A 23,150-nucleotide genomic window follows, 5' to 3' on the forward strand; every position below is an offset into this window, starting at 1 on the left:
GTCAAGGCGAGCGCTCCACCACTTGAGCCACAGCGCCACTTCTGGTTTTCCGGTGGTTTACTGGAGCTAAGAGTCACACAGTCCTGCCCGGGCTGGCTTCGAACCGTGATCCTCAGATCTCAGCCTCCTGAGTAGCTGGGATGCCGGGTCTGAGCCACGCTGCCCACCTGGGAGAGGGGGAGAGTAATCCATCATCACCCTCCCCCGGCACAGAGGACCCGTGTGCACAGCCCCTGTCATCTCTGGCCACTGGCTCAGCCCCTCCTGCCTGGTGCGTCCCTTCCAGTCGCTTCCTTGGGTCCCTTCCCAGACGAACAGCACCCTCTGACATCTGTGCCATGAGATCTGAAGGGAACAGCCCAAGACCAGATGTGATTTACCATCCAAACCAGGACAACTGGAGAAGAGAAAGTCTCCACTAACGAATCACCACCCCAGGCAGCATCCAGGGTGTGCGGTTTGCCCAGGGCAGGGAAAGAAAAGCCAGTGTTCGCCAGGCGCCCGTGGCTCCCGCCTGTCATCCTGGCTACTCAGGAGGCCAAGATCTAGAGGATTGAGGTTTGAGGCCAGCCGGGGCAGAAAAGTCCTTGAGACTCTTTATTTCCAATAAACCAGCAAAGAGCCAGGCTAGGGACATGGCTCAAGAGGTGAAGCACCATCCCTGAGCTTTTCCACATCAGTCCATGGACTCGGGAAAGAAGGGGGGATGGGAATATTCACTGCTGTTGTAGAAAGACGCCAGTGAGCAGGACATGGTCGCGGCCTGGGTCTGTGGGTGACATTGGCGCCTCGGAATGGGACCTCACTGCACCCCATCACACCCCCTGCCAGTCCTGCACGTCCGGGACACACCTGGTCCCCACAGCCATCGTTTTATTAAAGTGAAAGCCCCCAGACCCCCTCCTTGGAGGCCCCAAGAGGCAATGAGTGTGTTATAAATTAACCGCACACGGCATGGTGTCTGCAGCCCCTGCCAGCGGGACGGGACACTGCCCCTCCACAGTCCATGCAGAAAGTCCCCCGGCAGGGGGGAGGGGACCTGTCTCGGCCCCTGGCCCGCCCCCCACATCCTGGGCTCCGGCCCCTCAGTCTCTCCTGTCGCCAGAACAGCTGGGCTCAGCAGTATTCAGAATAATCTTCCTCCACATAATTAGAAGGAAACCAACCCACCTGGAAAGAGAAGATGGATTCATCAGGGACACCTCAGCACACCTCCCTCCTGCCCCAGGACCTTTGCACATGCCATTCTTAATTCTACCCCTAGAAAATACACTGTCTGAACATCCACAAGGATGAGCCCCATGCACACTCTGAGCTGCCTCCTCCCTCTCCTCCTCCTCCTCCTCCTTCATTCTTCATCTTCTTTTCTCCTCCTTCTCCTTTTTTCTTCTTCTGACAGCAACATTTTGCTGTGCTGGGAATCGAACCCAGGGTCTCTTGTCTTTCTCACCCCTGGATCCCACAGGCCAGAGCAATGGCTGGCACATGGTCGGTACTTCACAACTGTGTATGGAATGGATAGAGGGAAGCATGCCTAGCTGGTGGGGGGGGGGGGAGCTGTGCATGCATAGACTAGTGGGTGCACACGTGGTGGGTGGTGATGATGGGTAGATGGATGGGTTGGTGAACAAGTGGATAATGAGTGGGTGGATGGATGGGTGAGTAGATGCATGATGGATGGAGAGATGGATAGGTGGATGGGTCGGTACATGAATGAATGATGGATGGATGGATGGATGGATGGATGGATGGTGGATAGAGGATAGATTGTCAATAATGGATGGCAGATGGATGAGTGGATGGATGGATGGAGGGATGGAGGGATGGATGGATGGATGATGGATGGATGGATGGATGGATGGATGGATGCTGGATGGATGGATTGATGGATGGATGGATGGATGATGGATGGAGGGATGGATGGATGGATGGATGGATGGATGGATGGATGATGGATGGATGGATTGATGGATGGATGGATGGATGATGGATGGAGGGATGGATGGATGATGGATGGATGATGGATGGAGGGATGGATGGATGATGGATGGATGGATGGAGGGATGGATGGGTAGTTGAGTAGATGAAGGATAGATGTGGATGGTGGATGGATGATGGATGGATGGATGGATGGATGGATGGATGATGGATAGAAAGGTAGATGGCTATGTAATGCATTCTGAACAGTCTAGAACCTTCTATAACCTCCACAAGCATTTTCAACCCTCATTATCTCCACTCCTCACTAGATTCACCTCCAACGTGCTTACAAATCTGCCCATTGGAGCAATCGCTCAGGCCGGTTTTGGTTTTCCTGTACACCCTCCCCACCCCCCCCCCCCCCCCCCCCGGCCCAGCACGAGTCCCACGCAGACATTTCTGAGGCTCCATTCACACATGGGAGGATTCTAGCAGCTGCGAGCTCCTCGGTGGATGGAACTTTCTTTCCTAAAATGGTTCTCCACAAGTGGAGTTATGGCTCAAATGGAAGAACGCTAGCCTTGGCCATGAGTTCAAGCCCTGGTACCAGTACATGCATGCGCACACATGCACACACACACACACACACACACACACACACACATAGAGTCACATTTTCTTTTTGTTGTTTTTTTCTTTTTTTGCCAGTCATGGGGCTTGAACTCAGGGCCTGGGCGCTGTCCCTGAGCTTCTTTGGCTCAAGGCTAGCCCTCTACCACTTGAGCCACAGTGCCACTTTCAGCCTTTTCTCTGTATGTGGTCCTGAGGAATGGAACCCAGGGCTTCATGCATGCTAGGCAAGCACTCTACCGCTGAGCCACCTTCCCAACTCACATTTTCTTTAAATTAAAAAAAAAAAAAGGTTCTCAACATAGATGTAACACACATGGGAAGCCATCAGCAGCAAGCTGATCTGAAGAGCCTGGTCTACTTACAGTCTGACTTGTAGCAAGTCAGTTATTGGTCCCCGGTGGGATCTTCCCTCAAGCTTTAGTGAGCATTCAATAAAAACTTACTGTGCACCAAACACTGCCGCACACACTAGCCATTCTGCAGTGAAGAGTGGACGCTCACCCCTGCCTCTGTGTGCCCCAGACATGCCCGAAATTCTCTCGCCCCAGGGCCTTTGCATGTGCTAGGTATGACCTTTTGGCCCAGCTAACTTTATTCTTCACAGAAGTCCACCTGACCTGCTCCTAGGTTGGGTCAGGGTCTCTGTGGGGCCCCGTCCGCCCCATCTCCACCTTGACCTTCAACTCATGAGACCCAGAGTTTCACAAAGACACCGATTGTTCCTCAAGTGTCTTTGTCTCCTCCTCCACCAGCAGATGCCTGGTGCATAAGGAGGTGCTCAAGAAATAACTGTAGGTTGAAAACATCAAGGGTGCCCGTGGCTCATACCGGTCATCCTAGCTAATCAGGAGGCTGAGATCTGTTAGAGCAGGGTTCAAAGCCAGCCCTGGGCAGAAATGTCTAAGAGACTCTTATCTCCAATGAACCAACAGAAAGGGAGACACGGAGCTGTGGCTCCAGTGGTAGAGCACCAGCCTGGGCTACCCAGCACCCACCACCGAAAACTAGAAATCGTCATGTCCGTTTCTCTCTTGGAACTGCGCATGGCTCCTCCCCTTCCTCAGCCCCTTGGGCGGCCCTGGCCCAGCGCCTCACCCGGCCATAGATCTCCCCTCGCCACCAGCCCTGCTGTCCCTTCTTGCTCAGGATCTTTATGACGTCACCCTCCTTCAGGGACAGCTCCGACCGGTCCCGGGCACAGAAGTCGTAGCGGGCTTTCGCGGTGCCAAAATACTTGGCGCTTCCGGCTGTCCGAGGAGAAGGCAGAGAGGGGTGAGAGTCAAACCAAGCCGGGCACCATGGCTCACGCCTGTAATCCTGGCCTCTCAGGAGGCTGAGATCTGAGGATCGCGGTTCAAAGCCAGCCACTCGGGCAGGAAAGTCGGTGAGACTCTGATCTCCAATAAACCACTCGGAAAACCGGAAGTGGTGCTGTGGCTCAAGAGGTAGAGTGCTCCCCTTGAGCTGAAGAGCTCAGGGACAGCGCCCAGGCCCAGAGTTCAGGCCCCAGGACCAGCACCAAAAGAAGAAAAGGGCTAAAAAGTACAGCTAGAGACCTCCTCAGCCCCGCTCTGCTCCTAATAGCCAAGGGACCTCTGCCCCATCTTCCATTCAAGCAAGGGAGTCTGCAAAGTACCAAAAGGGGGGTACAGACACTTCACCACCCCAGAATCCTCCCCCCCACACACGCCATTGTAGACCCCGGCAGGACCCAGGCCTGACCCTGGCTGCACCCCCTACCCGGCGTCTTGCTGATGGCCCTCCTCTCCGGCTCCTTGTAGGGGAACTGTAGGGTGGTGTCCAGCGACTTGAAGCAGTCCTTGAGGGAATTCTGCTGGTAGAATTCCACCAGCTCCTACAAAGGAAGCGCTGTGACCAGCTGTGACTGAGGCGGGCAGCCCCCTCCCCTTCCCCAGCGTTCCCTTGAATGCCCCTTGCCACCCGGAGCTCATCCCCTAGCTCGGTCAGGATGGAGTGATGGGGAAAGAGAGCCAGGGTGGCTCGCCAAATTGTTCATCACAGAAATGAAGCTGCTCATGGCTGCCCAGAGGGCCGGTGATGCGTCCTTCACCTCCGAAAAAGCCCAGGCCGGCCGGGCGCCGGTGGCTCACGCCTGTAATCCCAGCTACTCAGGAGGCTGATCTGAGGATCGTGGTTCAAAGCCAGCCTGGGCAGGAAGGGCCATGAGACTCTTCTCTCCAATTAACCATCAGAAAACCGGAAGTGGCGCTGTGGCTCAAAAATGGTAGAGCGCTCGCCTTGACAAAACCTCGCAGTGAATGTATTCACGATCTGCCCTCCGCCATGGAAACTGAGTCACACAGAGACCATGATCCCTGCCCCTCAGCTGGACAGGGATCATGGAGCAGTGCTGCCCGGGGCACAAGGGATTGCCATACCTGCAGAATGGCCCCTGGGATCTGCGTTCAAATCCCACCCCAGCCCCCGTGAATATTTCCTTCTACCAGCGGTCAGACTGACTCTAATAACAAGAAGACTACCAGACAAAGCAAAATTAGTGGGATGTTGCATAGTACAAAATACCCTGAGATTTGGAGGAGAAAGAAGAGGAAGAAGAGGAGGAAGAGGAAGAGGAGGAGGAGGAAGAAGAAGAGGAGGAGGAGGAGAAAGAAGAAGAAGAAGAAGAAGAAGAAGAAGAAGAAGAAGAAGAAGAAGACGACGACGAGGAGGAGGAGGAGAAGGAGGAGGAGAGGAGGAGGAGAAGGAGGAGGAGGGGAAAGAGGGGGAGGAGGAGGAAAGTCATTAGAGAATACAAATAGGAGGATCAAGGTCCAGACTGCTCTAGGGAAAAATAATAATAATAATAATAAAGTAAAATAAAAAGTAAGTCCCCATCTCGAAGAAACAACTGGAACAAAATGGGCTGAGGGCGTGGCTCAAGCAATAGGACATCTGCCTATCAAGTGTGAGGTCCTAAGTTCAAGCCCAGTACTTCTGAAAAGGAGAAAGAGAGATAGAGAGGAAGTGTACAGCCTTCGGGCCTCGCTGCCGGGAAGGGCTGCTCTGCTGTGGACAGGGCGGCTGGGGTGGGGGAGGAGGCCTTACCGGAACCCCCCGGAAGGCCTTCTTCTCGGTGATTCGGTAGAGTCCTTCTGACGTCATGATTTTAATATGCTTGACCTCCACGTTGTACCTGACCCGCGGAGAGGGTGGGGGTACATGAGTGTACCCTAAGGCTGACTGCGTGAGAGCACCCCGAGCCTGGGACCGGGCTTGCCTCAGGGTCAGTTCCCAACCACGGAGAAGCAATCTGGGTACCCTCAGCAAAGGGGTGACCCTGGGACCCCTGACTCTGGGGCTGTGCCAGGACCTGCCCTCCCCTGGGGCCTCCCGGGCTCCCCTAAACCTTCATCCTCCCAACTAGGCCCCCCTTGCCCGCATTCCCTGCTTGCAGGCTGGGTGAGAGGCTGGTTGAACTTAGTGAGCAGAGCCGGGTGGAGACACAGACAATGGGGACCCTAAACGATGTAGCTTTAGATGGCTCCCGCCTGTCATCCCAGCTACTCAGGAGGCTGAGGTCTGAGGATCGTGGTTCAAAGCCAGCCCGGGGAAGAAAGTCCATGAGACTCTTATCTCCAATAACCCCCCCCCACACACACAAAGCCAAAAGTGGAGCTGTGGCTCAAGGGGTAGAGCACCAAGCATGAGTGAAAAAAAGCTCAAGAAACAGCACCCAGGCTCCAAGTTCAAACCCCAGGACTGCCACAAAAAGATGACGTTAGCAAGCAGGATCAGAGTGCCCGCCCGGCTGCACTGCGGTCCGAGCACATGGCGGGGGGAGCTGCTTCAGGCCCTGGGGGGTGGGGTGGGGGAGGGGGTGGGGCAGGAGGGAGGGGGGCTCACTTGATGCTGATGGCAAACTCGGCCGTGTCCTTCACCCTCTGCCGCACCAGGTAGGTCCCGTCGGAGCGGTTGGTTAGGATGCCCTCGGCCCCCGCGCGCTCCATGGGCCCAGCATACCTGCGAGACAGCCCGTGGTGGTGGCCCGTGGGGGGGGGGCACCAGGGTCCCCCAGAAGTGGGGCCAGGCAGGGAGAAGGGAGCCCTGGGGCAGACTCACCAGGGAGCTAAAATCCCCAGCCATCAGGGGAAAGAAGCAATAAAGAGCGGGCCACTGGTGCTCACACCTGTCATCCTAGCTACTCCGGGGTCTGGGTTCAAAGCCAGCCAGGGCAGGAGAGTCCATGAGACTCTTAGCTCCACTGAAGTACCAAAATAGCCAGACGTGGAGCGGTGGCTCAAGTAGGAGAGCACCAGCCTTCAGCAGAAAAGCTCAGGGACGGTGCCCAGGCCCCAGGATTGGCACGCACGCACACACACACACACACACACACACACACACACGCACACACACACGATCCAAGAAAATAAAAGCTCAGCCGTGGAAGGGGTGAGGCAGTGACCACACTCATGTGGAGGGGCCTGGGGGGCCACCGCTCAGTGCGGGGAGCAGCCGCAGAAGACCCACGGTGTGGGGCTCTGAGGAGAAGAAACTTCTAGAATAGAGAATGCAGACAAGGAGTAGACCTGGGGGACTGGGGCTGGGGGGTAGATGGGTGATGGGGGGGCAGGGAGGGAGGGGGGCTTTAGGCATGATGGAATGTTCTAGAGCATTCTGTACTCTATGGTAAACGTATGTAGGTAATACTGAGAGAAATGTACACCTGACTGGGTTTGTGGTGGTGAATATTCATTTATGTGAGAGTCTGTGAGACCATATTTAAAACCTGGCACCATGGGTGATTATATCTAACATATATGGATAATGATCGTATTCCATCGGCTGTGTTATAGAGTAGATACAGTAGATGGAATAATAGGGTAATGTTCCAATTAGATACGTTAGATATAAAATATGCTTATATGTAACATACAACTGTATAATTAAATATAGAGAGGAGAGGAGGGAGAGGGGAGGACGGGAGGAAGGGCAGAGGGGGGAGGGGGAGGGGGCAGAGAGGAAGGTTCTACTCACCAGAGATGCACCGTCAGGTCCTGAGGGGGCCCCTAGGAACGCAAGGGGAGATGGAGGTGGACTCATGGAGTCAGGTGAAGCGGGCATGGCCCAGCTCCTGGCCCCCACTTTTCCCGGGGAGGAGGGAGGGAGCCCATGGGAAGGAGCTCAGGGCAGGCCAGGCCCCAAGCCCTGAGTGGAGATGCAACCTGGTAAAGCGGGGCATGGGGTGGATGCGGCCCAGCGGGGCTCCTCAGCCTGCCCACCACCTCCCTGTGGCCCCGGGCTCGGCCTGCACACATCCCTGGGGCCCCGGGACCCCCCTCCCCTACACTCACATGCACGTAGGGTTTGACTCTGTTACAGGGAAACCAGCCCACTTCATTGCTGGCCGTGTTCCTGCCCTGAAGCCCGGGGAAGAAAGACACCAGTGGACATTGCAGGACCCTCCCTCCCTCGTCCTCTATCTCCTTCCATCTCTCTCTCTTTCCTTCTCCCTCCCTGTGTCTCTGTCTCTCTTTCTCTCCATCACAGTGGATGGCCCAGAGTCCTACCAAGCCTCCCCTCCCTTCTCCCAGATGCCTCCCCTAGAGCCTGGGCCTCCTGCACCCCACCTCATGCCCACCATCCCAATGCCATGCCCCTGTCCACCATCGTACCTCCCACCAGTTCTGCTCAGCCTCAGCCTTGGTGAGCTCCACAATATCACCAAGGTTGAGCCGTAAAAACGGTCCAAAAGCTCCAGGGGGCGGAGGAAGGCCATAGTACTCCTGGAACACCTCCATCTTCGGCAGACCTGTGGGATGGGGAGGGGGAAAGCAGGGGAGGGAGGGCGGCCAGAAGTCGAGGACTTGCAAACCCAGCAAAAGAGGTTAAAACTCCACCAACAATATCAAGTGTTGATGAGGACAAGGAGCAACTAGAACTCTTCTTGGCTGTTATTTACTAAAGCTAGTCACACAACCAGCCCAGAGCAAAGAAATCCCACTCTAGTAGATAGATGCAAGCTGGCCCTTCGAACGTCAGCAGCAAGAATGTCCAGAGCAACTCTATTGGCAATAGCCAAAAACCAACATCAACCATGCTGCAGAGTACTATGCAGCAATGAAAAAGAACGAGCAAGCCCACTAGCAAATTTCATTGCCCGTAGATTGAGTACAAGAAATTGGATATGATTTGTATGATTTGATTTATAGGACAGGCAAAATCAATTGCCAAAGTTAGACAATGGTCCAGTCTGGGAGGCAGAATGGGCATTATTAGCTTCTAAAACTTTCTGATGTTCAGACTTCAAACTCATTCTGTTCAACAGCAGCCACCAGCTACAAGTGCCTGCCAACCATGGGAAATGTAGTCTGTGTGACAGAGCAGGAGGATTAAGGTTCTTTCAAATCACTACTATCTCCTCCGGGAAGCCTTCCTTGAATGCTTCAATGTATCCATCTCCCCAGTTTTATGCCCCAGACACCCTGTATATCTGCCAACACAAGCAAGATGATTTAAAAGCAGCATCTGTCTCTCCCTAGCAGCCTGGGAACTCCGGGAGAGTGAGGCACAGTTGTGTGGGTCTGATTTCTCCTTGGCAGTGTATATGTATGTGTGTGTGGCAGAGAAAAAGCTGTTCTATAAAATACCTTAACATATGACAGATGGTGGCTGCCCCTGGGGGTTTTCAAATCCTGGATTGGCCCTCCTGTGTGTCATTTTCTACCCCCCACGTGGAGTAGGCCTGGCTAAAATCCTGTGTGTGTGTGCTTGAACCCAGGGCCTGGCCGCTGCCCCTAAAGTTTTGTACTCAAGGCTGGTGCTCTACCACTTGAACCACAACACTACTTCAGGGTTGGTTTTTTTGTGATTTGTAGCAGATGAGTCTCACAGGCTTTCCTGCCCAGGCTGGCTTCCAACCATGATGCCCCCTGGATCTCAGCTTCCTGAGTCGCTGGGATTACAGGTGTGAGCCACCAGCACCCGGCTGGAAGTTCATGGTTTTCTAACTCCCTTTGGGATCTGGGACAGTAGCCCAGGAGCCCCGGCTCCTCGCGCCCCTGTGGCCTGTGCACTCACCCAGCTCGTTCCTCTTCTTGTCCTGCGCCCTGCGGTGTGGCTTGTCCTGGAGAGACAGACACAGACAGACACAGATGGAGGCAGTGCGCAGGCGCACTGGACACCCAAGCCCTCCCACCTCTCACCCCCATGCTGACCCTCCCCGCCCAGCAAAGCGCAGTGCCCCTGGATGGCACCTCTGGGCGCCTCCCACAGAGCAAGAGAAGCTCCTGGGCTCTTACTTTCTTCATGGTTCCGGCCAAATCTGGGGGGGAAGGGAGAGGAGAAGACAGCTTAGGTGGGGTTCTCCAGGGAGCAGCTCCCCCACCCCCACCACGCCACGCCCCCTTGCGCCACGCCCCCTCGCATCACACCCCTCCACAAAGCCACGCCCACCACGCAGTCACGCCCCTGCCACGCCCCCTTGCGCCACGCCCTTGCGCCACACCCTCCACAAAGCCACGCCCACCACGCAGTCACGCCCCTGCCACGCCCCCTTCAGCCAGGCCACACCTCCACGCCCCTGCCATGCTCCCTGCCCCATACCTTGCCCATGGCGGCCACACGGAGGGACGCGTCCCAGACACTCCTTGTGAGCAGGAGCCCGGCACCGATGACAGCGGTAGCCCTGATAGAAGGTACCCCTGAAATATCGAGGAGCACAAAGGAGAGTTAGAGGCCTGGATCGCCATACCCACCATCCCTGGGGAGGGGAGGGTCCCCTTAGGAGAGCGATCAGGACTCCCGTCTCTCAGAACAAAGTATGGATAAGAGGTGTCTCTAAAGGGGGGGGGCTCCCCAGGCCTGGGGACGTCCAGCATCCCCGCCCCCAGCATACACACGGACCTCAGCAGCATCTGGCAGGCCTTGCAAGATGTGGTCTCCTCAAAGGAAAACATCTGGAAATCGTGCCCATTGGCGGTGGCGTTCTCTGGGTAGATGTTGGAGCTGGGGGAGAAAAAGCAAAGCTATGATTCTCTGCTCTCCACCATGGCCACATAGCATGGCGTGGGGTGCTGTTCCTCAAGTCACACAGTACACACTGGGCCCCCCCCCGGGGGGCCTGCCCCAACCCTGCTGCTGGAGATGCTTAGGCAACTTCAAAGAGAGGAAGCTGAGGGAAGGGGGGAAGGAAGCGGGTGGTCCTTTTGGGGATGACAGGAAGGTTTTGGAGCTGAAAGACGACAAGTGTATAGTGTGAGTTTATTAAGTATGATGGAATTGTATATTATGTAATGGTTTGGGGGTTTCTGTTGAATAAATTTTGCCTGGAGTAGGAGAAAGAAGAGCTAGAGGAGGAGTAGGAAGAAAAGGAGAAGGGAGAAGAGGAGGAGAAAGAGGAAGGGAAGGGAAAGATGGAGAAGGAGCAAAAGAAGATAGAGGCATCCAGGCACCGGTGGCTCATGCCTGTAATCCTAGCTGCTCAGGAGACCCAGATCTGAGAATTGTGGTTCAAAGGCAGGCCAGGGTAGGAAAGTCCACGAGACTCTTATCTCCAATGAACCACCAAAAAAAAAACAGAATTGGCGCTGTGGCGCTGTGGTTCAAGTGGTAGAGCTCCAGCCTTGAGCAGAAAAAAAAGCTAAGGGACAGTGCTCAGGTTCTGAGTTCAAACCCCAGTTCCAGGCTGACGGCTGTCTTGTGCAACCTCTGATGCTGTAGTCTTGAGATGTGAAAACTAAAATTCTGAGTGGCCCCATGGTGGAGCAGAGCAAGGACTAGAACACAGTGATAGGGTGGTGGGAGAAGGGGGGGCGGGGCCACGCACATGGCCATCTCAAACTGCTCCAGCCATTTCTTCTTCAGTTCCCGAGTCTTGAAGAACAGCTCGTAGCCCTGGGCACCTTGGTCCTCGATCAGGAGAAACATGTGGGTCCACTGCAAAAGGGGGGGTGGGGGGAGAGGCAGAGCTCAGACTGAAGGCCCCACCCCTGTGGAGGGCAGGCCCAACACTCCTAAAGACCCTTCTTTGACTATAGAGATCGAGGACAGTTACCATATCCTGCCGTTGACAAGATCAAGGCAAGTCACTTCCACAGAGAAGGCCCTGACCAATGGTCCTTGTTCATAGCCCCTGTCCGCTGTGCCCCCCCCCATCAGCCCTTCCTGTGTACGTGATGTCACGGCCACAAAACCAAGTGCCGCGTGACAGGGAGCCCTGTCTGCTTGATTTCATTTTAATTCCAGGGCCTAGAGACCCATGGAGCTCATTGCATTCATGAACGCAGGATTGGGGTTTTTTGTTGGAGGGGGTGCACACTCACCCAGGGACCCCCCCATCCCGCCCCCGGCAGGCCCCTGGACCTGGGCCCCCACCTTTTTGTTGTCTCGCTCCCCCGAGGAGTCGTCCCGAACCTGGAAGCTGTGCAGGTTCAGGGAGGCCTTGAGGTCGTAGGAATCCCCGCGGCGTTTGCAGAGGAGCAGAGCTTTATCCAGCAGGAAGGCGTACCTACAAGCCTGGGGCTCAGGTGTTCCGGCCTGGCCCCTCCCACCTGGCCCCGCCCTCCCGCCCACTGCCCGCTCTGCGGCCCCCCTCTGCCCCCCGCTGCTGCTCCCCCTCCTCCTCCTCCCCCTCCTCCTCCCCCCCTCCTCCTCCCCCTCCTCCTCCTCCTCTTTCCCCTTCTCCTCCTCCTCCTCCTCCTCTCCCTCCTCCTCCCCTTCCTCTCCCTCCTCCTCTCCCTCCTCCTCCCTTCCTCCCCCCTCCTCCTCTCCCTCCTCCTCCCCCCCTCCTCCTCCCCCCCTCCTCCTCCCCCCCTCCTCCTCCCCCTACTCCTCCTCCTCCTCCTCTTTTCCCTCCTCCTCCTCCTCCTCCTCCCCTCCCTCCTCCTCCCCCTCCTCCTCCTCTCCCTCCTCCTCACCCTCCTCCTCCTCCTCCTCTCCCTCCTCCTCCCCCTCCTCCTCCTCCTCCTCCTCCTCTCCCTCCTCCCCCCTCCTCCTCCCCCTCCTCCTCCTCCCCCTCCTCCTCCCCTCCTCCTCCTCCTCCTCCTCTTTTCCCTCCTCCTCCTCCTCCTCCTCCCCTCCCTCCTCCTCCCCCTCCTCCTCCTCCCCCTCCTCCCCCTCCTCCTCACCCTCCTCCTCCTCCTCCTCTCCCTCCTCCTCTCCCTCCTCCTCTCCCCTCCTCCTCCCCCCTCCTCCTCCCCCCTCCTCCTCCCCCTCCTCCTCCTCCCCCTCCTCCTCCCCCTCCTCCTCCTCCCCCTCCTCCTCCCCTCCTCCTCCTCCTCTTTTCCCTTCTCCTCCTCCTCCTCCTCCTCTCCCTCCTCCTCCCCCTCCTCCTCCTCTCCCTCCTCCTCCCCCCTCCTCCTCCCCCTCCTCCTCCTCCTCTTCTCCTCCCAGCTGGGCCTTGTGCACCTGCTCCTCCTGACCTCACCCACCCAATTCACACGGGCCTGGCCACCTGGATGAGCACACCTGGGAGTTCATCGATGTTCCACTTCCTGATCCTGCGACCACCCCACATCCTTTTATCCAGAAATTCCCCCCCCTTACCCACCCAGGATCCCCCACAAATCCATGATTGTTCAGCCTTGGCCCCAAAAAGGCCTTCCTCCAACCTGTGCTGGCTCCGCCCATTTTCCCTTAGGCCCTGGCTCCACCCAGGCTCCTCCTCCAATCTGTTAGCTCCGCCCACTCTTCCTTAGCCCCTCCCAGTCCCGCCCAGGCTCCTCCTCCAATCTGTTAGCTCCGCCCACTCTTCCTTAGCCCCCCCTAGTCCCGCCCAGGCTCCTCCTCCAATCTAGGCTGGCTCCGCCCCCTTTTCTTAATTTCCCCCTCTCTGGTCCCGCCCAGGCTCCTCCTCCAATCTAGGCTGCCTCTGCCTGTCTAAGCCTGGCTCCGCCCACTCGTCTAAGAGCCTGGCTACACCCAGGCTCCTCCTCCAGCCTCTGTTGGCTCCGCCCACTTTCCTAGGCCCCTGGCTCCTCCCAGGGCCCGCCTTTAATCTACATTGACCCCGCCCATTTGCCTAAAAAAACCTGGCTCCACGCAGTCTCCACGCCAGATCCCCGCTGGCCGCACCCACCTGTCGGTCTTGGAGCGCCTTTCCACCGAGGTGATCTTGAGTTCCCCGTCAATCTTGGGCCGACCGTAGTTAGCCAGGGACTGGTCCTACGCGGGAGGGCAGGGGTCTGACCAGGGGCTGCCCAGAAGGGGCCCAGCCAAGCTCTGGGCGCGGTGACCCCCCGCCCCGCTGGCCCCAGCCCTCACCAGGTTCTCAATGGACAGCTGGAAGTTGGTGATTTGCCGCAGGGTCTCGTTGTCCCTCTTGACTTCATTCACACACTGTGCCAGGTCCTGGGGGGGGGAAGCAGTGAGCCTGGCACACACACACACACACACACAAATTACCCAGGACACGCCTCCCCCCCCCCCCACACACACACGGAGGCCACCACTGCATGACCCGCTCACCCTCATGGCATCCAGGGCCAGCCGCAGGTTGTCCTTCTCCGTGAGGTCCTGGGTGTGCTTCACCAGCTCCTTGGAGAATCAGAGGTGCCAGGCATCACCTGGGGCAGAGGGCTTCCAAAGGATGCCGGCCCACCAGGTCCTCCTTCAGCCCTGCTCTCTGAGGCTGGCACTCTCAATGCGGTGCCCACCCCAGAGCCCCATGCCCACCCCACCTCCCCCCATGGGCACAACAGGTCAATGTGTAAAGGCGTGCCCCAGTGCCCGCACCTGCAGGAGGAGGTGGTATTTGAGCACTCGCTGCATGGGCACCATCAGCAGATCCCGCAGGGTGAAGCGACCGTTGTTGGCCCGCTGAGAGCATTCCTGTGGGTCAGAAGACACCGCGGGTGCTGGGGACCCAGGGCAAGGCAGCGGCCAGGGTGAGCCCGGAGTGGAGGAGGGCACAGAGCGCAACCCAGCTGTGGGCACCTGTCCCTCCCAGAGCCCAGAGCCCACAGTCACCCTATCTCCCCACAAGGAGACAAAGAAGTAAGGATGTAGTGGGTTAAGGAGGTAGTTTAATATCCATTGGGGTTGGGCATGGTGGTACATGCCTGTAATCTCAGCACTTGGAAGGTGGGAAGATCGTGGGTTCAAGGCTAACTTGGGCTATGTGTCAAGAACAGATGTAGGAAGGAAGGAAGGAAGGAAAGGAGGGAGGGAGGAAAGGAAGAAGGGAGGAAGGAAGGAAGGAAGGAAGGAAGGAAGGAAGGAAGGAAGGAAGGAAGGAGTGCTGTCATTTCTCCTACCCCTGCCTATTGCCACTGGACTCTCAGATCCAAGTTGAGGTTCCATTCAGATGGGAGCCCACCCTGGAATCTGGGTTTGTCCAGGCTCAGGGACTCAAGGTAAACCTGGAACTCAGCCCAGAGGCTGGTATTCCGCTTAGTGTCCAAGTTGGGCTCAGGGTGAGGACTTTGGCCTGAGGTCAGGGCTCAGCACTCAGTGCTCCATTCCTGTCGCTCCACTTGGCTGGCAGGTGCTCTCCCCCCCCTCCCCGCCCCCAAAACCTGGGAAGCAGACCCATCTCCTTCCCGCAGCCCCCAGGGCCCTGGAAGTAGAGGGAGGACCCCACCCCCCCCCACACACACACCTCTGCAGGCCAGCCCTCACCTCCAGCTTCATCTGCACGTCCTCTCTGGCTGCCGTAACCTGCTCCAGGTGCTTGCTGGCCGACTCTACCTGGCTGCAGTAGCGTCCATAGACAAGGAACCTACAGAGAGAGGACCGGCCCCGGGGAAAGGCCAGGCAGTTCTAGGCATCGGTCCTGGCCTCGTTCTCTCCAGCTAGATGCCTTCCTGGGCCTCAGTCTCCCCTGTCTGTAAAATGGGCTTCAAGGCAGCAGCATCCACTCATTCAATGAGATCAATGAGAGGCTCCAATCAGCAGTTTGCCCCCATTGTTTACATCTTTGTGTCGGGCTAGACACTTCATGCATCCATGTATTCAACCCTTGCTGTGAACATCAGATTCCAGCTTGGGAGGAGAAGCTCAGAGAGGTTAAGTGGCTTCCTCTGCCACACAGCAGAGGGGGGAATTGAACAAGGATCTCCAAGGGTGGGGTCTCCCAAATGCCCTGCCCAAGCAGGCCCCACCCCCATCCCAGGGCTCTGACTGGCTGGCTGAGTCTCACCTCTCCTTGTATTTGATGAACACCTGGTACAAGGTAGGCGCTCCTGAGGTGGCCAGAGTCTCATTCATCTCCTTTAGGAAGTGGGTGTGTACATAAAGCAGCTCCTACTTACAGGGAGGGAGGGGTGAGCTGGGGCTGATCCCGGGGCTCCTGGGGCTGGGCAGGGGCCCCATTGCTCAGCTCCAGTCCTCACACACTGACTCAAATGAGGACCGCCAGAGTGCCAGGGACCAGCTGGCTCACCTCGATGTTGACAAAGATGATCTCCATGTCCTGAGGTTTGAGAAACCGCTGGAGGGGCTTCATGAAGTGCTGTGCAGAGGAAGAGAGAGGGAGAGGGCGGGACAGGAAGATGAGGTTTCCGGCCCAGTGGAGTCCCGGAGACAAAGGGACAAGAAGAGACAGAAGGGGACAAGAGGGATACCCACAGAGAAAGAAGACAGAATGATCTTAAAAGAGCGGGGGGATAGGGGGCTGCTGATGGCTCACACCTGTCATCCTACCTACTCAGGAAGCTGAGATCTGGGGATTGAGGTTCAAAGCCAGCCTAGGCAGGAAAGTCTGTGAGACTCTCATCTCCAATGAACCACCAGAAGTTGGTGGTGCTGTGGCTCAAGTGGTAGAGCTGAAGAGCTCAGGGACAGTGCCCAGGATCAGAGTTCAAGACCCACAACAGACAAGAGAGGTATGGGGGGGGGGGAGAAAGCCCACAGAAAACCTTCTACACAAATGTTCACAGCAAGTTTACGTATGCCAGCCCCCAGGTGAAAATAATCATAATGTATAAGTGGACAGACAAAGTATGGCTCACATGGAATAACATGACACCACGAACAAGACAAGCTTGGGGGAGCCCTGAGGCCACCATGCTTGCTGAGAGACGCAGACCCCAAAAAAGGCGCGGCAGGGCGTGACCCCCATTGATAGGCAAAGTCTAGAATAGGAGATGTCAGAGACAGGAGGTGGGCTCTTGGGTGCGGGGCCTGAGAGATGACGAAAGATTGAGAGGTGACAGCTAAGATGTGTGACGTTTCTTTGGAGAAAGACAGAGATGTTCTAAATTTAGACAGTGGTCATGGCTGCACAGCACTGTGGACGAACAAAACCACTAAATTGCTTATTTTAAGGGACTGGATTGTTTGGTGCCATAAAATTCTTTTTGTTTTATTTTTTGGTGGTGGGGTTTGAACTCAGGACCTGGTCCCTCAGCTCTTTTGCTGAAAGCCAGTGCTCTCAAATGATCCCCGGATCTCAGCCTCTTCAGTAACTAGGATGACAGGCATGAGCCACCAGCACCCAGCCATAAAGTTATTTTTAAAGAGATAAAGGGCCAGGCACTGGTGGCTCATGCCTGTCATCCTAGCTACTCAGGAGGCTGAGATCTGGAGGATGGAGTTTCAAAGCCAGCCCCAGGCAGGGAACTCTGGTGAGAGTCTTATCTCCAATTAACCACCAAAAAGAAAAAGTGGAGGCGTGGCTCAGGCGATAAGGCCCCAGGCTAGAGTGAAAATGCTGACTGACAGCACCCTGGCTTCAAGTTCAAGCCCTTGTTCCTGGCACACAAAAATAATGGATGGATGAATGAATGAATAAAGCTAAAAAGGCAAAAAGAGAGAAGACCCAGAAAGGTGGGAAGAGGATTCTGGAAAACCAGAGATAGGGATAAGATGACTTACAAGGTCAGAAAGACAAACGGAGGAAGGCAGATGTCAGCAGAGACCAGAAGACAGGTAGTCACAGGGCAGAAAGGTGGACAGCCAGACACAGCAACCCAAAACCAGCAGGGATAGCCCGCCGTGTGCCACAGGCAGCCAACCAACAGGTGAACACACGCCTGCTGAGCCGCTCCACGCATGCGCACACCATCGTCTCACAGATGGCTGTGCAACTCGGTCCGTGCATGCGCACGACGCCGTCTTGCAGGGCTGACGCCCTTGCGCCATCCACCCCGCGCATGCGCACAACACCCTGGACGACACCGGCCACCGCCACCCCCGCGCCCATGCGCAGGCGCACACCTGCTGGATGGAGCCCAGCGTGTCGGTGTATTTCTCCTCCGTCTGCTGGATCTCGCGCAGGCAGCAGCAGCGCTTGTCGTATTCGGTCATCTTGGGCTGCAGGGGTGCAGGACACACTGTCGTCCCCCCCCCAGTCCCCATCCCCTTACCCCCACCCACGTCCACGCCCCCCCCACCCCCAAAGCGCACCGGCATGGGCGCCGGCTCCGAGCGCATCAGGTCCTCGTAGATCTCGTCACCCTCGGCCTCCTCGTTCTCCACGCAGTCGTACAGGTCCTCGTCCTCCTCCGCTGTGTCACTACGGGCCGGGGACCCAGCCGGGTACAGTCAGGGCCTTCTTGGGAGGGTGTGCCCCCAGGACTCCCAAGTCCAGGGTTGGGCACCCCAGATTCCAGACCGAGTACTGTACCCCCCACCCCCAAACCCTGCCCATGTCTCCCGAGACTTCCCACACCCAGGCACTCAGCGAGGACACACACTCACTCAATCTGGTCAGACAGGCCACTGTAGATGTCTTCATCCCCCACAGTGTCCTCTTCGGTGGGGAAGGGCCTGGAGGACAAGGATGGTGTGAGCCTCAGACCTGGGGGCCAGGCAGGAGGGGTTTCATGTAGGCAAAGATTGGCAGAAACCCCCCCCCCAACCTTACTTACATGATCCCCTTGTTCTGAGCAATTGGTGTCCAGGACAGAGCAGACAGGGTGTAGATGACCTGGGACAGCAGCCATGAGTGTTCAATGCCCCCCCTTCTACACCCACATCCTAAGCACCTGCAACTAGACCTCAGGGAGGCTGAACCCCAGGCCTCCTGGGAGGGAGCCCAAGTCATGATGCTTTCCACCTTCCCATTCCCCATGTCATTCTCCCCTCCCCCATGAACTGAATCCTCAGAGTCACCCAAGGAAGAACTCAAGGCTTGGACTTTCAATATTCAGCTTACCTTTCCAAAATCCTGCACATCAAAAAGGTCAAAGGCCTCGAAGAGCTCGCTCCTCTTCAGGCCAAATTTCTCACAGCATGTGGACAGGAAAGTCCGAATGTTCTTAAGGCACAGGAACTATAGGGAAAGAAAGAAGTTGGGGGAGGGGAATTAACACAGGGGAGACACTGAACCCCGGGAATCCTGGCTGAGAAACTAACACAAATGGAAAAGGGAGCGTGTGGTCCTTCCCACAAAGCTGCACACACTTCTGAGAAAGATCGAGCTGTATCTGAAGCCAGAGCTATCCCTCCATCTCCACCTCTGGCAAAACATTTTCAAAGCCTAAAATCTACTGAGTACCAGCGACTCATACTTGTCATTCCTACCTACTCAGGAGGCAGAGATCTGAGGATCCTGGTTCAAAGGCTATCTGGGCAGGAAAGTCTGTAAGATTCTTATCTGCAGTTACCCAGCAAAAAGCTGGAAGTGGAGCTGTGGCTCAAGTGGTAGCACCAAAATAGCTCCGAGAGACAATGCCCAGGCCCAGTCAGTACTGGCACAAAAACAAAAAGGAACAGAATATGTTACTATGAAGGAAACATTGCTAGCCAAACCCTCGAGTAAGCAAAAATGCCCAGGGTGATAAAAATCACATCAAGCAGTTGCAGCCACCATAGTGGAATTGCTGTGTCTTGTAAGACAGTGGATTGACCAGAACTGATTGCCCAGGAAAGTGAAGCATTTAACATTTCTCTGTAAGAAAAATAGACTTAGATTTTTTTTTTAATGGTGCTATTGACTATCCCCTAGGAGTGTAAAACAAAACAAAACCAACAAGCTAGAAATAGCTCACCAATCGAACTAGAAAATCTAAATACTTAGGTTGGCGAGAAGCCAGCGCCGGGTGGCTCATGCTTGTAATCCTAGCTACTCAGGAGGCTGAGATCTGAGAATCGTGGTTCGAAGCCAGCTCAGGCAGGAAATTCCGTGAGACTCTTATCTCCAATAAACCACTAGAAAACTAGAAGTGGCGCTGTGGCTCAAGTGATAGAGCACTAGCCTTGAGCTGAAGAGCTGAGGGACAGCACCCAGGCCCAGAGTTCAAGCCCCATGACTGACAAAAAAAAAAAAAAAAAGTAGCTGATACAATGATAATGACCAAGTTCCTCATGAAGGTTAAAATGTGTTTGTGACTTTAACTAAACATCACTACCCCATAATACTGTGAATTTTGTAAAATTTATGTAATCACTTAATCTCAAGAAAAAAAAAAGTAAAAGGCTAGCATGGTAGTTCATGTCTATAATCCCAGCAGTCAGGAGGCTCAGGCAGGTTTAAGTCCAAGCTGTGCTACACATCAGGACCCACTGGTCAAACACACAATAAGAAAAAGACAAAAAAAAAAATCTAGGTAGCACTTGGCAAGCAAGAGTGAGGTACAGGTGGCCCACGCCTGTCATCCTAGCAGCCCCAGATCACAGTTCAAAGCCAGCCTGGGTAGGAAAGTCTGTGAGCTTTTATCTCATATGAACAACCAGAAACCAGAAGTAGCACTGTGGCTCAAGTGGTAGAGCAGTAGCCTTGCACAAAAAAAGCTCAGAGACAGAGCTCAGACTCTCAGTTCAAGGCCCACGACCACCAACAACAGAAGATCCAGCACTGATCATTCCTGAAAGCCACTGAGTAGCCTATGGGATGTGGGGCAGGCTGGGCAGAGGCTGTGATCATTGAGGGCAGCCCCTCAGTTCCTGACATGGTAGACAGGTCCACGTTGGATGAGACAAAGGATGGTATGTTTACAAACTAGCTATGAGCATATGAAGAACCTGACAACGCCAAGTCAACCTGCTCTTTCCCTATACAAATCTTTTTTTTTTTTTCAATTATTTTTGACATTACTGAGATTAGTGCCTAGCATTTTTCCTCCCGGCCTTAGGGCTTAAACTCTGGGCCTGGGCACTATCCCTTGGGTGCTGTCCCTCAGCTCTTCAGCTCAAGCCTACCGCTCTACCACTTGAGCCACAGCGCCCACTTCTGGCTTTTTCTACTTATGTGGTGCTGAGGAATCAAATCCAGGGCCTCGTGCATGCGAGGCAAGCGCTCCACCACTGACCCACCTTCCAGCCCCGGTGCCTTTTGCTGGCTGGGGCTCTACCACCTAAGCCAAGCCCTCTTGTAAACCACGCCCATTTGGCCCTAGATGGTTGGGCACGCCCCCTTTGGCCACACCCAATTGTGGTATCGTTTGGTCACACCCCCCGTCTGGCCTCACCCTTTGGTCACTCCCCTAGCTCGAGAATTCTAAATGATTAAAGCTGTCATCCTAACTATTCATGAGGCTGAGATCCAAAAGTCATGGTTCAAATCTAGCCCAGGCAGGGAAGTCCTCGAGACTCCAATTAACTAGCAAAAAGCTAGTGTGGAACTGTGGTTCAAGTGGTAGAGTGCCAGCCTTGAGGGAAAAAGCCTGGCAAGAGGGGAACTGATGGATGATGGAGTAACTGGGACGCACCTGCCCCAGGCCACACAGATGGGGGGGAGGGGGGGAGGCGGGCACATAGCAGATTCAAACCCCAGAGACCAAACTCTCAGAACCACTGCCCCTCCTCTGCCTTTTTGGGCCACACTGAGTCCCTCCTGGTGTCTCATGGGCCGGGGATGGGGGGGGGGGCGTACAACACAGGACAGGAACCACAAGTGCTACCTGGCATTTCCAGCAGGCCATGGGGCTCCCCCCAACACACACACACACACACACACACACACACACACACACACACGGCCAGCAGGTCAGTCTCAGCCACAGAGGGTTGTGTGGCCCAAGAAAGGAAATTCCCTTTGGGTCTCAGGGGATCAGCTGAGCTTTGAGACTGCTGCACACACACACACCCCCACTCATGTGACACCCCGAAGGGGAAAGAGTGTGTGATTCATCAGCCCTCCCAGCCAGAGAAAGGGGCACCCTCAGACAGCAGCAATGACTGCGGTTAGACCACCAGAAGGACTTCCCGGTACCCTGAGGCATGAAAGCAAAGCAAGCAGGTGCAAAAGACAGGAAGCCTCGTCAATGTAGGAGGGGCAAATGGAGCTGGGTCTTTCTCCATGGGGGGGAGGGAACCTCTCAGTTCCCCCTTCTGCCTCCTCCAGGACCCTGAGGCTGGCCTCTGTGTCCACATGCAAATCAGAAAGCCAGGTCCCCTTCTGCCCTGGCCTGGAGTTCCACAATGCCACTGCTGAGGGAAGCAGCGTCCAGCGGGAACAGACAGAGGCTGGGAAAGCCCCACCCCACCCCAGGCTACGCAGAAGCCAGCCTGCATCCAGTGTTCCCTTCACGCCTGTCATCCTAGCTATCCCAGATCTCAACATGAAACACGAAATGCCTGTCACCAACATTTGGTTGGGAAAGGTAGAAAACAATGGGGGTGGCGGGGAGGGGGGGGCTCTGCCCTTTTATCTTGCAGGCCCAGGCTCTGGACAGACCCAGCTGCTGCCCAGAGAGGTAGGCATGCTGTGGATCTTTTTAAACTCTCTGACTTCCATGGCTCCTGTGATCCATCCGACTCTCCTCTCCCACTTGCCACCCAGCCCCTAGGCCCCATCTCTGAGTCCAGTCTCTTGTGAGTCCCAGAAGACATGTCCACAAGCTCAGGGACCCAGCGTAAGTGGCATCACCACTCAGTGCATCCCTTTACTGACCTGTACATCAACAATCAAAGTACAGCCGGGGGCCCGTGGTTCATACCTATAATCCTAGCTACTCAGCAGGGGAGCAGGAAAGTCTGTGAGACTCTTACCTCCAATGAACCAGCAAAAAGCCAGAAGTGGAGGAGGTGTGGTTCAAATGGTAGAGGACCAGCCTTGACTGATAAAGACCAGAGACAATGCCGAGGCTCTGAGTCTGAGCCCCAGGATAGACCAGCACGTAAGCGCATAATCTCTCTCTCTCTCTCTCTCTCCCCTTCTCTCTCTCACACACACACACACACACACACACACACAGTATGATGGAATCACATGTATTGTCATATCAAGGTTCAAAATCCTTTCAGATTTTCAGACCCAGCACCTCTATTTTAAGATGTCTGTGTGATGGAATACTATTCAGCAGTGACAAAGGACAGATTGGCCCTGATATGTGTGACAGTATGAATGAGCCTGGCCGGGAGGGGGGGGGGAAGGACTATTTCAGGGAAAAACCAATCACAAAAGATCACAGCCTGTTGATCTGTTTGTATGAAACTCACAAAATTCTAAGCCAGGTGCCGGTGGCTCACGCCTGTCATCCTAGCTACTCAAGAGGCTGAGATCTGAAGATTGTGGTCCAAAGCCAGCCCGGGCAGGAAAGTCCGTGAGACTCTTCAATAAACTACTAGAAAACCGGAAGTGGCACTGTGGCTCAAGTGGTAGAACGCTTGCCTTGAGCTGAAGAGCTGAGGGACAGCGCCCAGGCCCAGAGTCCAGGCCCCACGACTGACCAAAAAGAAAAAAATTCTAACAAATCAATAGCCAGGGCTAATGACTCAATGGTCAATGCTAACTAATCAGTAGTCAATATAAGAAG

General features: G+C 55.5%; 1 protein-coding gene across 1 annotated transcript in view; it reads right to left on the reverse strand.

The window, feature by feature from the left end:
• Nucleotides 1-856: 856 nt before the first annotated feature.
• The window catches only part of Vav1 (vav guanine nucleotide exchange factor 1), a 35,257-nt gene continuing 12,963 nt past the window's right edge, over nucleotides 857-23,150 (reverse strand). The window contains exons 2-27 of the mRNA XM_042697158.1: nucleotides 18,608-18,724; nucleotides 18,321-18,379; nucleotides 18,151-18,219; nucleotides 17,857-17,965; nucleotides 17,668-17,763; nucleotides 15,893-15,961; nucleotides 15,650-15,753; nucleotides 15,130-15,229; nucleotides 14,245-14,340; nucleotides 13,978-14,046; nucleotides 13,774-13,860; nucleotides 13,589-13,674; nucleotides 11,887-12,019; nucleotides 11,339-11,448; nucleotides 10,417-10,518; nucleotides 10,117-10,214; nucleotides 9,813-9,835; nucleotides 9,592-9,637; nucleotides 8,187-8,323; nucleotides 7,866-7,931; nucleotides 7,549-7,580; nucleotides 6,418-6,534; nucleotides 5,620-5,707; nucleotides 4,294-4,408; nucleotides 3,649-3,800; nucleotides 857-1,170 (exon numbers count right to left, since the gene is read on the reverse strand). Coding sequence (XP_042553092.1) covers nucleotides 1,117-1,170; nucleotides 3,649-3,800; nucleotides 4,294-4,408; nucleotides 5,620-5,707; nucleotides 6,418-6,534; nucleotides 7,549-7,580; nucleotides 7,866-7,931; nucleotides 8,187-8,323; nucleotides 9,592-9,637; nucleotides 9,813-9,835; nucleotides 10,117-10,214; nucleotides 10,417-10,518; nucleotides 11,339-11,448; nucleotides 11,887-12,019; nucleotides 13,589-13,674; nucleotides 13,774-13,860; nucleotides 13,978-14,046; nucleotides 14,245-14,340; nucleotides 15,130-15,229; nucleotides 15,650-15,753; nucleotides 15,893-15,961; nucleotides 17,668-17,763; nucleotides 17,857-17,965; nucleotides 18,151-18,219; nucleotides 18,321-18,379; nucleotides 18,608-18,724 — 2,334 coding nt within the window. The 3' untranslated portion in view covers nucleotides 857-1,116. The remainder of the gene's footprint in view (nucleotides 1,171-3,648; nucleotides 3,801-4,293; nucleotides 4,409-5,619; nucleotides 5,708-6,417; nucleotides 6,535-7,548; nucleotides 7,581-7,865; nucleotides 7,932-8,186; nucleotides 8,324-9,591; nucleotides 9,638-9,812; nucleotides 9,836-10,116; nucleotides 10,215-10,416; nucleotides 10,519-11,338; nucleotides 11,449-11,886; nucleotides 12,020-13,588; nucleotides 13,675-13,773; nucleotides 13,861-13,977; nucleotides 14,047-14,244; nucleotides 14,341-15,129; nucleotides 15,230-15,649; nucleotides 15,754-15,892; nucleotides 15,962-17,667; nucleotides 17,764-17,856; nucleotides 17,966-18,150; nucleotides 18,220-18,320; nucleotides 18,380-18,607; nucleotides 18,725-23,150) is intronic.

The sequence above is a fragment of the Dipodomys spectabilis genome, unplaced genomic scaffold (assembly GCF_019054845.1).
Source record: "Dipodomys spectabilis isolate Male_0828 unplaced genomic scaffold, ASM1905484v1 ptg000215l, whole genome shotgun sequence".
In the NCBI taxonomy this organism is placed as follows: Eukaryota; Metazoa; Chordata; class Mammalia; order Rodentia; family Heteromyidae; genus Dipodomys; species Dipodomys spectabilis.